A 15,576-nucleotide genomic window follows, 5' to 3' on the forward strand; every position below is an offset into this window, starting at 1 on the left:
TACTACATGCTGGTGTAGGATTCTCTTGTGCCCAAAAACAAAAATTTTATTTATTAAATAATCTGTTAAGGTAGCGTTGGGCTTTGTTTAACATACACAGTTTGTTAACAAAGTCGTCATCCTCTACACATAGCCTACATACTATCATTATTTTTATAAAAAGCTTTGATGGCAAAAACATGTTGCACACCAATCTAAGTATCCATGATAAATAAATTGCAATATGATCTGAGCTGGGTCCCATAGGTTATTCAGTGCTGATGCTCACGCACAACTACCAACACAAATTTGAAAATTTCCTGTTTCCCTGAATCACCTTGTATATTTTCAAGAAATAATTCAGTATGCTTAATTTATAATTCACAAAATCAGTTGAAGATGAAAGTTTTTTCAGATATTCTAACAAAACAAGATAATTTTACTTAACCTGAGCTAACAATTTGGTTGGTCCAAAAAATATTTCTTTTCTCTCTAATTTGAGAGATTGTGATTCAATTTTGAGCTAAACATATTTAACCTTTCATTAAAAACCTTCCCAAATACATGTTTTTCTCTCATGCTTTACCAGTTTTAAAATCTGGTAATATTTTCTCTCTTGCCACTTTAAACTTTTCCTAAAGTGTATGAGTGTATATTACTTGCTAAGATTTTTAGTCACATACCCCAAAATACTACAGAGCAACAGTGTGGATTTTTATTAGACTAACAAATTTGTTAAAAGTTGTGAGAACTGATAAATACTCATCAGTTAAATAAATACTATAACCATATAAATATTCCTTATTTTTTTATGGTTTTATGGGTATGGTACCTTAATATTTTTTAAAATGAAACATGATTGTTTCTGTGTTTATACAAACATTTATGGTTTTGGCTATTTATTTCAATCAGTTATTATTGTTTTTTTTTTTTGTTTTTTTGCTCTTATAACACATTATTTCAGGAAGTTTATATTTAATGTTAATATCTATGTTTATTTTTATTAATAATAATAATAACAGGGAATCAATCAATACAGTAACAAATACTCTTGTTTATTTATAGGTCTCTTTTATAAATAAAATTGCTGCATTACTTTGTTTTTATTCTTTATTACATCAAATCAATATAAAAAAAAAACAAATCTAAAATTACTACGATATAAAATAATTTTAGTCAGAACACAAAATTGCAATTAAAATATTTTTTTCTGGTGTAATGAAATCCTAACATTTGAATGCTAGAAGTAGAGTCAATTTTTATGTTCATAATTTGTAATGTAATAATTTTGTAATTAACTTACTATTTCTTTAAAAAACATACATAAACATCTTAAAATATTGTTTCAAAATGTATACCAGGTGATCATTTGAAAAGTTACCACATTTATTATTCAACAGCTATCAGTTCCATCGTATTTTTGTTTGCAGGCATGGATACCATTCTTCGGGGGAACCTTTTTAAAATTATTTTCAAAGGTGTAACCCATCCTCTCTCCACTAAACCTACCCCAACTCGAAGATTTTAAATGTCAATGGTAACATTTAATTATATTAATTGACAATCCGAAAAAAATAATGAATTTCGGTGAAAAGAAAATTAAAATCCATCCACCCCTTCACTCGGTACATGCGAAAAACCATTTGGGGTAGGTACTATTTTAAATTTTAGTCCAACAAAAATAACTATAAAATTACATGATACAACTTCTTAAAACATTTGATATAATCATAATCTGTGGATTAAAGCTGTGAAAATTATTTTTTAAATTACAAACAAAATTTCACCCTTAAATGTTCTATAAAATTTCAAGGGTTGAAAACTTATTTTTTTAAAAATGAGACTATGTAGCTTGTGACACCTCATTGGAAGGCCCTTTGAATGACAAGTAATTACAACATGTTACCAGCAAAGTAGGTACCTTACTTTATGAACAGTAGGCACTTTCCTGCTGTTCATATTTTTTTTTGTTTTATTAGCAGCTATAATCTCTTGTAAACTAATAATTTTAGTTTTTTTAATGAAGTGAAGAGAATTAAAAAAAATGTTTCTTCTTTAGTACTTTCATTTACATAACAGCATTTACTATTAAAACAAGCTGTAATATATTTTCTTTTAAATTTTATTATTTCAAGCACATAAGCAAGTTTTTGTATGCTACCTAGTACTATCAAGTACTGCTACCTAGCAGTGCGATTTGTAAACCCACCTTTTTGAGAAAAAAGTGATATAATCGAGTCCTGTGGTTCATCAAATGGAAGAAAAAAATGGTGCCTAACAAAATTCAATGTATTTTTTGAAAGTATTCTTAATTACAAATTTAATTGAACTGAAATATAATGTTTTCAGCTTATTTTTTTCCATTTTCATTTCACTTTTAGGTTATGTCATGTTTAGTATTGTACACATGTTCGCCGACTTCACCGTGCTGTCCAGTTCTGCAGACTCTAACCAGCGAAGTTCTAACAAACTTCATTGTGTAGTAAATGTTTAAATGATTTCTCGGTATATTTCTATTCATATAAACTTGTACATATGGATATTGAAAAAAAGTAAATCATATCTCATGTGTTACCTTTATTGCCATGTTCCTTTTTTAACACTTTTATATTTCTCTATATTTTTAAATTTATCTTTTTAAACTACATATGAGTATATGTGTGGTTTGCCAACTTTTACAGGTTTTTTCTGTTGCTAACATTTTTAATTACAAGTAACAGTTAATAAAAAATGCAAAATGAAGTTATGAGCAAATCAAAATACTTAGTCAGTTAATTGCTTTAAAAGATAGCTTTAAAAAGTGGAATACTGTACTTGATTGTGACATCATTCTGAAGAGAATGATGTCACAATGTTTCATATTACACATACTTGAATGTTATTATAATTTACAATGTACTGTTTAAAAACCATAAAAGTGCACTACTATGATACTAGGAATTTTTATTTACATTTCTAGGATTATAAAAATGTAATACATCACAAGATAACCTAAACAATGATACATAAAAAATATCTCTTCTATAAAAATAATAGAATATATTCAGTAATTGCTTACATTTTGTGTACCACATGTTCAGATTTATAAATGTACATTCTATTAAAATCATATAATTTATAAACTGTAAAAAAATATTAAAAAAAAATTATAACAATAATAATTGATTATCATTTTATAAAAATATGTGATGTGAAATTTAATTCACTTACCTAATAATAATAAAGTATCAAAAATATTCAAATATATATATTTTTCATTTTATTAAAAATAAAATTAATCATAAAATACGTAAAAAAAAAGAAATTTAAAAAAAAGCATTAACAACGTCCAAGAACCATGGCGAGAAGAGCCATACGAACGTACATTCCACATTCAGCTTGTCGAAAATAAGCAGCACGAGGATCGGAGTCCAATTCTGGACTAATCTCATTCACTCTTGGCAAAGGATGTAAAACAACCATTTTACGTTTAGCTAAAGTCATTAAATTTGGTTTTAACACAAAGAAACCATGTACCTAAAAATAAATAAATAAAATTATTTTCATTCAAGAAGAAAATTCTCAAGTAAAAAGTAATTCTTACCATTGATTAGTAATTTTGTTGATTTTCTACAAAGGATCATTAGTTAATAAATACCACAGGTCAATAAAAAAAATAAAAATAACTAAAAAAAAAAAAAATTGCAACAGAAATAAAAGTAGGTGGATTAGAAGTTGTGACCCTTTAAAATATTCAGAAACTTCTTAAATAATAGAATACAAAATAATAATTACAATTAAAATTCCTACATTTAATTTGTAGACACCTATGTTCTTCTTACTTTTTTTTTTTTTTATTTTCCCTTTGTGTTCAGTGAAGTCTTCTCTTTTTATCATCCAGCAGTAGTCACTCATCATAGATTCATCTCATCTGCAATATATCTTGGTGGAACCTTTCTACTTGTTCATTGCTGATGTCACCCAAGTTTAAACGGAAAAAGTCCAAATGACAATGTAAAAAATGAATTTTTAATGACATTTTGCAGTCTAAATTTTTGTAGTTCACTAAGAGTTCATTTATAAAGTGATCATGGGTTTCTGCCATTTTGTTTCCAAGAAAACCAGTAATGACATCTTCGAATGAATTCCATGATTCTTTAGGATTCGGTTTGCTGTCAAGTACACTTTCACGAATGAATTTTCTTATCAGTGGTCTGATGAATATTCTCTCTTTTAATTTGGCTTCATTTAACTGTGAAGAAAATCTCAGCTAAATATTTAAAGCCACCTCCATCTTTACTTAATGCTTTACAAAATTCTTCATCAGGCCTAGTTTTAAGTGTAGAGGTGATAAAATAATACGATCTGCTTTGACAGGGGGAATATTGACATCATTTTCCTTTCCTGGGGTAAACTGATTTCTTTTTGGCCAGCCTTTAACTGCGTAGTGCTTATCTATAGCCCAACTATCCCAAAAACACAAGAAACACATATATTTTGTAAAGCCACTCTTCTGGAGACCAAGAAGAAGAGCCCTATTACTTTCAAATCAGCAATGATTTGCCATGAGTATTCATCATACTTAGTAGCTTTTAAAATTTTTGACATACTTTTCTTCCTACAGCTTGTGCTACCAGTATAGATGAAAACTTAATTCAAGTTATGCAACAAGACTGCCTTTAACCTTCTTTTTGATGAGTCAATAAATAAACACCAATCATAATAACATATTCAATGTCCAGTTCAAACATTAGTCCATTAACACCATGGCAGGAACAAATTAAACCATCTCTTTTACAGTATTTCAGTAAATTTTTGTTTTGACTTCTATATACTGAAATTTTGGTATCCTTGTTTAATAAATTCCATTCTTTAAGATGTGAACCTAAGAGTTCTGCATGTTGTTTCAAAAAATAAAAGTCACAAATTAGGCTGCTCAGTTCTGCTTGTGTGATGAGGTGAGATTCAGTATTTGATTCTTCACATTTGAAATGTAATTAATAATTATTGACGTTGAGGATTCATTGGTTTTCAACTTTCTTTCCAAGAAGTTGAAGCAATCGGAATCGGTAAATCAACACCATGTAGTACTGGTCTCATAGCTGAACAAACATTTGGGTACGCAATACTACTTTTATTGCTTGAATTGAAACCAGTAACATTTGTTAAGCAAATATAATAATCATAATGGTTAGTAGGGTCTCGCCAAATCATAACGCCAAAAGGCAAATGCAATTTTTTTCCTTTTAACCAATGGGCTAGTTTATCATAGCACTTTATGCATGCTGTATGTGGAGCCCAGGATTTATCTTTGTTTCCCAAGGGACTGTCAAAATAATGTTTGTAAGCAGTTTTTAGCAGATTCGATACTGGTTTTCGTTGACTTTTTGTGGTAAATTCTGCACAAACGTAACAAAAAATACTCGGAAAATTTTTACAACAAGCCTGCTTTTTTTTCATTGTAAAATTAAAAATGTTTTAATGAATGAAAGTAAACTGAAATACTTAAGTACAAAAATGATTAAGTTTTAATTTATGAATACTTAATTACTTAAAATATTTAAAAACTAAAATTGTTTCACCATGAAGTGCAATAAAACACAAACACACACACACACACACCTCAACAAATTTTGATGTTCAATAAAATAATACCAAAGTTGTTCTGTCATAAAACTCTTTCACTAAATTTATGGCATCACTTATAAACAATTTTTATAACATGTTATGATAAAACCACTACCACAATTAAAGAACACAGCAAGACATACCAAGAGCTGAATTCATACCGAAGAGAATTTCATCATGTTGAACTACTGATTACTTGACTCACTGATATATCTATACATGTTTGACTTGACATGAAATAACATCATTTGACTGTTATATAGTAATATAGGTCTACAGCATGCATCACAATATAAATCAGATGTGAATAAGCAACATACAGACGTACTAATTTATTTGTATTGTTTGTTCCACGAATGATGAAACAAACAAATTTAAGGGGTTAGAACATTATGTGATGGGTTGTTTTGAAATACATATTCAGATTCAGTATATGAAATATACAGAACACCTACTCCCTTTTCAGTTCCAAATTATATGTTGATCAGTGTAATCTAAATTACATAATAAAACACATTAAAAACAACTATATATGAGGGAGTTTTTCTCTTTTGTCTATACAAATAAGAGCTTCTAATTTAATAATAAATGATGAGGAGACATGTCTCTGTTTAGAGCTTATAGTTTAGTCAACATCTCTACACTAGTTTAAAATTAAATGCTGTATCTTGTCAATTGAATTGATCTTTATTCTATATATTGGTAGTGATGTAAGTGACATCAATTTTCAGCCAGCTGCAACACTTAGTTTGTGTTTGGCAAGCGAAAAAGCAAGACATACTTCACTATGTTCAATGATTTTTGTGCAGCAAAATGTTGGATCAAGAGGATTTATCTGAAATTCTGCATTAAAAACAGATGACAATGCTATGTCGCAATCATGAATTTCTAATTTTTCTACAAAAATTTTCACAGAATTTTCAACAAAAACAGCATCCCATAACCACTGCTGAACAAATGCTTAATAACATCGCTGATGAATCAGACTTCCTCAATCACATCATAACTGGTGACAAAACATGGATGTATGGCAATACATACACCAGTTATAAGTATAACTGGGACAATTGAGCCTTCATCTCAATTGTCCCAGTGGAAGTTTTCTGAGGATCCAAGACCAAAAAGAAATGTAGAGTCCACTTAAATGTGAAGGTCCTTCTTCTAACTGTTTTCTTTGACTACAATAGAATTGTTCATCACAAATCCCTACCATAAGGTCATACAGTCAACAAGGAATACTATCTAGAAGTTTCACGCAGTCCAGGGAAAACAACCCAAACCTTTGCACTAAAATACATAAGGGCAGACCAGTTTATTTTTCCAGAATTCTTGGCAAAACATAACACTGTTGTGATGATACAACCACCCCATTCTCCAGACATGGCTCCCTGTGACTTTTTCTTATTTCCCAAACTTAAGGACACTCAAGGGAAAACATTTTTCAACAATAAGAACTCAAGGCAATACTCAAAGAGGCATTTCACCAGTATTTTTCAAACTGGAAGCTACATTGGCACAAGTGAGTAATTTCCTACAGATACTACTTTACAGGGGATGGGATAAACATTGAAGATTGAATAAATACTTTCGGAGAAAATTAAAGATTCTCGTTACTTTTTGATCAAACCTGGTACATCAGAAAATTATTTAAGCAACATTAGAAATTACATTAATACACAATATACACCAAAAAAATTAGTTACAGGCTGTACGTTACTGTACTGTTGTGATACATTAGACTTTAAAATTTAAGAAATTTATTTGTAATATGAAAAATAAATAATTGTATTATTAATAAACAACAATAAACTGTTTTTTATACCACTGTAAAATAAAAGAATGAACAAGAATACAATTACATCTATTGAAAGAATAATTTTATGTATGCAGAGGTTCAAGGTTTAAATTTCTGTTAATATATCTATTTCCTGTAAGAAGGGATCTGCGAGTATGGAGTATGGTATTACAATATGAATCATTCATGTTGATAAGTATCATTTCATTGTTATTTTCTTGGTGTGTTTACACTAAAGTATAAAGTTTAAGTATAAAAAATCTCAAAATGCCATGTTTTTGGTGTACATAATACACTGTAATATACATATACACTGTAATATATACATTTATGTTGAATAACTTATATCTTGAATTTTAGACGTGCCTGGATTATTAGAAACTCAGCTTACTGAAACCCAAACTAACAAAATTAATGTACTTTCCAGCTTAAAATGAGTAGTTTCACCCAGCAAATACGTCTAAATGTGAGAATTAATCTAAATAATCAATTAAATGAAAACTTTGTAAATCAGAATTTTGTTTGTTTATCATATCATTCAGCTTTCATTATGCATTACAAGCAGGTCAATAAAAATGCTATTTGTTTGAATATATACTTTTAACTTTAATACTTTCATGCATTTTCCAAAATAATTCTTTCTCTTCAGCCATACTTCAATTTTTTCTCCTCTTTCAGATTAAAATATACAAAAATTAACAATTACAGTACAGCCATTTAAAATTGATAATTGCTCGTACTAAACAGGGAGCTGTATTGCTATTCATTCTGAATTGTTATATTTGAATCTTTTACCTAATATCATTCATTTTAGAAAACCCACATTATTTATAATGAAAATTAATTTTCTGTACCTTCAAATACCATATTAATTATTTATTTAAACCCTCCCCAAAATTAATCAACTTTATTCTTTAAACCTCTTACTTCATTCCTTCAACACCTGATAGTTTACCTAGACAAAGAGGACAAAAGCTACTTATGCTAATAAACACATGTGTACTTATAGGAAATTTGTACATGCTATACAAAAGTAGCATGTTTGCTTTTGACTTCCATCTTCATAGCTACTAGATAATCAACCTATCCATTTCAATGTACATCAGAAATCCTTACTGCTACTCTACTTTAATAATGTGCATTTAATGTAACATTTCATTCACTCTTTACACTTTCTATGAAAAGTTTCATTACAACATACAATTTCATATGTCACACCTTTTGAGCTATCACCCGATAACTACAAATGACAAAAATAAGTTTGATAGGGTTCAAACCTGGATTACATGGTGGGAATCAATTGTAATAATACACAACATATGTTAGCTGTTATGTAGTGCAAAAATGGATTAAGATCCTTTGTTAGCAGAAGTGGCTTGTAGTTACATTTTCCCGCTCAAATATACTATAAAGTCACATTATACTTTTACCAAAGACTTCACTTTGCTTCTTATCAATTGCTGTGCCATATATGGCAACCTTGACCGCTGATTGGCTAGTTAGCTATCTTCTAGTTCTGTTTTGTTAAGTTTATCAAGACACCACATCAGTCCAGAATGGATTCTTCAAGGTTCAAGATGTACATTTACATTATCACTAAATAGTGCATCTTCAGTTTTTTATTCAATGTATGGTAAGTCATTATATGGTTGATAAGTACTAAAATAAAATTAGATAAAATCAGATGAATCATTTTGAATTACCTACGTATACATTATTTCAGTAGTAAACCAATATTAATTAAAATACTTTTACATTATTCTGATTTTTATTTACCCAGACAGCATTTTGTTTGGGTTAAATAAGATTTTACTTGTTTTTAATCCACCACTTCACTCATATTTCATTGGTTTTAGATTATGTCTTCATCTAATTCTTTGGATTATTTGTATTTTATTTAATATAAAATACACATTTATGATAAAATACCTATTTATTTACTTAGTAATAACAGAACTTACCTTCCTGATAACGTGAGAAAAATGTTTGATTGGCAATAAATAGAACCAATAATTGGTTAAATGAATAGGTAAAATAGACAGTTACTGAGTCTCAAAACATGCACGTAAAAAAAAACCCATACTTACTTTTGCATATTCTTCTATTGAGGAGAAACGTTCTTTTTGTATTCTAGTCATATATAATACATCAGCATTAGGTAAAACATCTTCTAAAGATTGAAACTTCTCTTGGTTAATTCCTTTTGATCTAACAAAATCTGTTATATGTGATGGCATTTCAAGGTTCGGTGGACTGACATAGCACAACTGGACATTATATTGTGTTAATAACCTACAAAGTAATAAATAAATATTTCATCTATTTATTTAGTGAAAGTCTTTTAGAAAACAAAAGTATTTATCATAACATTAAAAAATCAATTATTTAATATAAAGTGTTTTATATATTAAGAAAACTAATGGAAAACTTTATTTTCATAATAAAACTTACCATACAGTTAAAATCCACCACAACAAAATTAACAATGGCTCAAAGCTAGCTTAGTTATTAATTACTGAATTTGTGTATTTAACTTTTTAACATATATCAAACACCATTTTAAACTTTTCCTGTAATTTTCCAAGCTATAAAATACATTAGTATTATTAAATATAAAATCCTAATTTCAAAATACTGCAACTTTTTCTTTCACATTAGTTCCAAAAGGTCATACTTCTGCAATTAATTAACAGCACCTTCTTCAGTGGAGTTACTAGTAGTACTGTTGCCAACAGTGTCTACCTTAAAAAGTTAAGAAACCTAACTTTTTAATCTAAACTAAACTTAACCTAATATTTTTTTTTTGTCAAATCTTGTGAACTAGTAAGTTTCATTTTGTAAGTGTGTAGAAATACTGGTTTTTATGTATACATGTCATATACGTGTTCTTTGTGTCTGGGGGGGGGGTATATATCTCCTGTATATACAGTAGTTAATTAGTGCAACCACTATAGTCTAATTTATGTACTCTTGTGTCACATTGGTTATCAATGTATGTGTATCTTATATTCATTTTCTGTATGATCTTGCGCATTATTTTATTTTGAAACTGATAAAGCAACCTTTTATCTCAAAAATATTGGCAATTTTTATTATCTTCCATTTTTTTTTTCTTTTCAGTTATCTGTTTTATATATATATATATATATATATATATAAAACATATTGTGTTGTCCATGCTATACTTTGCATATTGTAAGCATGCTGGTAGCCATTAACCTATGCATATGTTTTACTGTAGATAAAGGTGTATATTTTTCTTCCTTAAGTTGTACTGCATGATTCTACACAATCTGATAACCAATGTTCAATTTTTGTTAGAAATGTAATTCTGGCCTAATCAGGGAATAACATTTTTTATAATTCATGCCACAAAATTATGCATAATAAGAGAATTTATCTTCATACAAATTAAAAATGAATATATTACCTTGCTAAAGAATGTACAGTACGTCCATGTTTTAAATCACCAACCATTGCAATGGTAAGTCCATTAACTGTACCGATTTCTTCTCTTATTGTAAAAACATCCAATAATGCTTGTGTAGGGTGTTCACCAACACCATCTCCAGCATTAAGTAAAGGTTTACGGCAATGAAGAGCTGCTTTCTGCAATTTACATAAAATAAGTATAATTTTACTTAATGTACATAAAGTAATTAAATAAATACAAAAAGCAGAAAAAACCTATTTGATTTTTGTTCATAAAAACATCAAACATTATTTAACAGTGAATAATCAATAGAAAATAGTGGCTGTAATTGTAAGAAAATGTAATTAAAATAACATTTATATCACAGATTAAATTATTTTAAGTATGAAATCATTTAGTTTCTGGAAAGAGTTCATAAATGAAAAAATTCACAACTTAAGAATAGGAAGTTGTGTAAACAAGAAGGTAACTTTCTTCATGAAAGCAATTAAAATGTTATGTGCTAAATGTTAATGTTATTTGATAAAAAGATATGTATAATTTTAGTTTTTCTCAAAAAATCATCACCAGTTATGACCCTGTTTAAGCAGTTCTGGATCATTGTTCACTTCATTCAGTGACTCCTGAGCAATGTTCATTCGGCACTGGTTTTGGTCAAAATCCAACCAATTTTGGAACAAATTTTTCTGCCACACATTTCATGTCCAAAACACCTGAAAAAAAAACTGCTTAGCATGAGCCAAATGATATGCCAACATTATCAGCAATCTCTCTGATAGAGATTAGGCGATTGTCCGTAATCATTTTCTTCACTTTTTCAACGTTGTCATTGGTTGTTGATGTGCAGGATGTCCAGGGTGCATCATCTTCAAGACCCTCTTGGAAACTTTTTTACCATTTGTGAACGCTTGTTTTATTCATAGAAGAATCGCCAAAGGCAACATTCAACATTTCCAATGCAATCCAATATTATGACTAGGCATCCAATATGACTACCAATGTAGATGTAAGTTTAAGTTAGGGACAAGTATACCAACACAACAAAAAAGAATTGTGACAATTGGTCTATAGCATGGAGAATTAAAAAATTCCATGTATTTTATGATCAAACCTTGTATAATCAGGTAAAAAAAAGTATCGCTACAAGAAAACTATTTTAAAAATGTAGAATTTCAATCATGACAGGAGATAATAAATCATCTGATTATATGAATAACATTATACTGTTAGTGCTACAGAAACATCTGATATAATGAATGTAGGGTATTTAAACACCAACAAAACAGAAACAAATATGAGCAAAATAAAGGTACTGAAAGTAGATAGATGCAAGAAAGCCATGTTTATGATGGAAAAAGAAGGGTGCTGTGAAGTGGACTTTATTCTAGGTATATTATCTTATTTTGGTAATGGCTATTGAACTCTATTTGAACACAAACTGGATAAATGATAATTTAAAGAAGAAAATAAAGTAAGAGCATTAACTTAAATATGAAAGAGAGTATTTAAAGTGATTTCTAATTTTAACAGTTTTATAAATAAAGAAAAGTCTACATAATGGGGAAGCTGTGTAATGGGTTAACCTTTATCACATATTGTTAAAGGACAAAAGTAAAAAACATAGAAAATATAAAAAAATGTTCAAGTATATTTAACAATCCACAGTCAAAACAAGAAGAAAATCTAAGTGGTTTATGAATAGAAAGAATGAAAAAAAATATCAGAGAATACTGTATACATAATAAAAGAGAAAATCAGAAAAGTACATGCAGAAGACCAACAAGAACTATTCTAAAAAAAATTCAACTACTGTCATAAAGATCTTGCAACAACTAAATGATTGGGAAAATGAAAACTAAGGTTATACGAGGAATCCATCCATTACATAAGATAGGTGAAAACAAGATGATAACATCCTACTCCTGAATAAGAGAATCCCGTACATACATCCAATGATTGGTTTGACAAGAATACGTAGTGTCAACTGACAATGAAGACAGCATAGATCATTTCATATTGAAACTAGTATTTCACACTTACAACTATTCATTAAAATTATGAGAATAGGCTGAAAATTTGACAAACATTACATTAAATGTTTGACATTTCATTATTTTATGAGTGAAGACATTAAAGTAAACCAAAATAAATACAATTTATCTCAGTTTAGTTAACATTTAAACAAGACAAATTTTTCCAATATTCAAGGTCTATTTGGAAAATAACTGAACTTTATTCTTTTTTAACTTTATTATTAATTTTACGGATTACTGGTCCTTGTTCCCTTGAAAGTACTCCCCTCCCCTATTCACAAACTTTTCCTACCAGTGTTTCCACTTCACAAAGCAGTCCTGGATAGCTTCATTTGAAATGGCCTTTAAGGTCCACGACGAATTTGCTTTAATGTCATCAATAGTCTCAAAATGGCATCCTTTCATCTCTAATTTCAATTTTGGAAATAAGAAAATAATTCCATGGAGCCAGGTCTGGCAAGTAGGGAGGCTGAGGGAGAACAGTCATCTGATTTTTGGCATAAAACTGACAAATTGACAACGCTGAGTGTGCAGGCTATTCCTTCACCATTCCTTTGGTTTGGCGAAACAACGAATGCTTCCTTCACCATGACAATGCTGCACAGTTCACTGTTCCACCTTGAGGGAAGAATTCAAAATACACAATTCCATTAAAATTGAAAAAAACAGATTGGATCGAGACTGACATGCTTTCTTGAGTTGTGGAGATCCTTTGCCAATTCATCATGATGATTAAACTTTTATCTCAATATCATAGCTGTGAATCCAGCTGTTGTCTCCCATTATGATCAATTGCAAGAATGCTTCATTGTCATTGGCTTGTTCAAGAAGTTGCCAACAAACCTCCACTCGATGTTCTTTCTGCTGTTCGGTTGTCAAATGAGGTATAAACTTTGCTGCAACTCTATGCATGTTTAATTTTTCAGTCAAAATGTCACAGTATGATCCAATTGAGATGCTAACCTCTTCAGCAAGTTTTTCAAATTAATAAAGCATTTTCTTCTTTCCTACAAAGGTTTTTTTTATAGCTAATTATTGGCTTCTTTTGTGGAGTATCTGGAAACAATGTTACCAATAGCAATCTCTTAAAAAGATTATAAAAAACCTTATTATAACCAAAAAATAGGAAAGAAACAGTTTTAATTTAATAATATAAGTAATATATGTTGTGTTTGTTCATCTTAAGTTGCTTTTATCAAATATTTGTTTGAAATTTCATATTGTTTTATTTTGTTGGTATCAAAATTTTTTATAAGTGTGAAATTTGCATGTGCAGGTTAATGTCTCATATGCACATAACCTGTTTTTCTATGATTTGCAAATTTTGATTACGTTGTTGATGTAATGTCCATCCATTTGTGTTCCTTATATCTGTGGATGAATCTGCTCGAGTCTGTCTAATGTAACATAGCTATACAAATAGTATTTAGTGTAACTATTTTACATAGTATAACTGAACGAATTCATGTAGAGATAGAAGCGGTTGGTTTTCTTCCCTGACAAATTTGGATTTGTTTGGGGAAGATCTACCAAGGATGCAGTAAAGCGGATCCTAGACTGGGCTAGGGTCTGTGCGGCAGGCTCATGGCAGGTGAGGAGGATCCCCTTGTTTGTTCTCCTCGACGTCAAGGGAGCCTCTTCAATAGCTTGGCTTGGTCAGTAATTATTGATGCCCTGTTGGCTCACAGGATTAGTGATTTAGTGATTATTTGATTGCAACAATCAATGATTACCTGCACGATAGGCATTTGGTTCTCCACACAGAGGAAGGCCAAGAAGCACTGGAGATGTCTGGACGGGTTCCACAGGGGTCTTTATTGGGCCCGCTCCTACGGAACCTCTCATTTGAGAGAGCCTCATGTGGCAGAAGCAACATGGTGACACCCAATTAGTAGCATATGCCAACAATTTGGCGGTTCTTGCCTCTGGGAGGACAGTAGAAAAGGTGTAAGAAACGGCTAACTATGGGGTCAAGCAGATCAATGGTTGATTAGCGGCAGGGGGCATGGAGCTCGCTCCCAATAAAACTGCCACCGTGGCCATGGTGGGAGAAAGACTTAGGCGCAGGTTTCATGCTTCTATGAGCTCGGTTAGCTAGGTTAGCTACGATGCAGGACATTCAAGATGTCTGGACGAGGCCTACAGTGAAGGCAAAAGCTGAGTTTAAAAATCACTGATGTAAATGTCTTTGTAGACATTTACATTGGTGGCATCCCAACAAGGCCTCGCTAATTACTATGAGATGTAAAAAGTTAGAGGGCAAAAGATGACTCCCGTTAAAGCCTATCAGGGCTAGGAAGGGGGGGTGTTGTGGCGACCGGAAGCATCGCGAGGCGGGTGTCTTCCCCTACAGGGTTGGGATGGTGGGGAAAAAGACATATTGGAAACATAGTCATTTCGGTTGAAGGTGTTCAGACGTTGGGGTTCATTAAATACCACGGTGTCTGGCTAGAAAGATCTGGGCTTTTTAACACCCATATTTAAGGGTGGTAATGTTGAGAGTGGAAATGACACTCAACTCGGGCAGACTGATGGGGAGGAAATCAGGTCCCAAACAGAAGAAAAGAAGGATAATATTGGCAGTAGCCCGGTCTGGCATTCTATATGCAGTGCCTGCCTGGGTGGGTCAGGGCCTTCACCAGGAAGAAGAATGTGAAACTGCTGACCTCCTCTCAGAGAAAGGCCGCCATCAGGATCATCTGTACTTATCATATGATGTTCAGTCTGAC

At 30.7% G+C, this 15,576-nt stretch overlaps 1 protein-coding gene across 2 annotated transcripts in view; it reads right to left on the reverse strand.

Annotated features, from left to right (window-relative positions):
• Positions 1-1,077: 1,077 nt before the first annotated feature.
• Positions 1,078-15,576, reverse strand: part of r (carbamoyl-phosphate synthetase 2, aspartate transcarbamylase, and dihydroorotase rudimentary) — a 153,790-nt gene continuing 139,291 nt past the window's right edge. For both annotated transcript variants that reach the window (XM_075364808.1, XM_075364807.1), the window contains 3 exons: positions 10,812-10,990; positions 9,469-9,673; positions 1,078-3,495 (listed from right to left, as the gene is read on the reverse strand). In XM_075364808.1, the coding sequence (XP_075220923.1) occupies positions 3,298-3,495; positions 9,469-9,673; positions 10,812-10,990 (582 nt within the window). In that variant the 3' untranslated portion in view covers positions 1,078-3,297. The remainder of the gene's footprint in view (positions 3,496-9,468; positions 9,674-10,811; positions 10,991-15,576) is intronic.

The sequence above is a fragment of the Lycorma delicatula genome, chromosome 4 (assembly GCF_047948215.1).
Source record: "Lycorma delicatula isolate Av1 chromosome 4, ASM4794821v1, whole genome shotgun sequence".
Taxonomy (NCBI): Eukaryota; Metazoa; Arthropoda; class Insecta; order Hemiptera; family Fulgoridae; genus Lycorma; species Lycorma delicatula.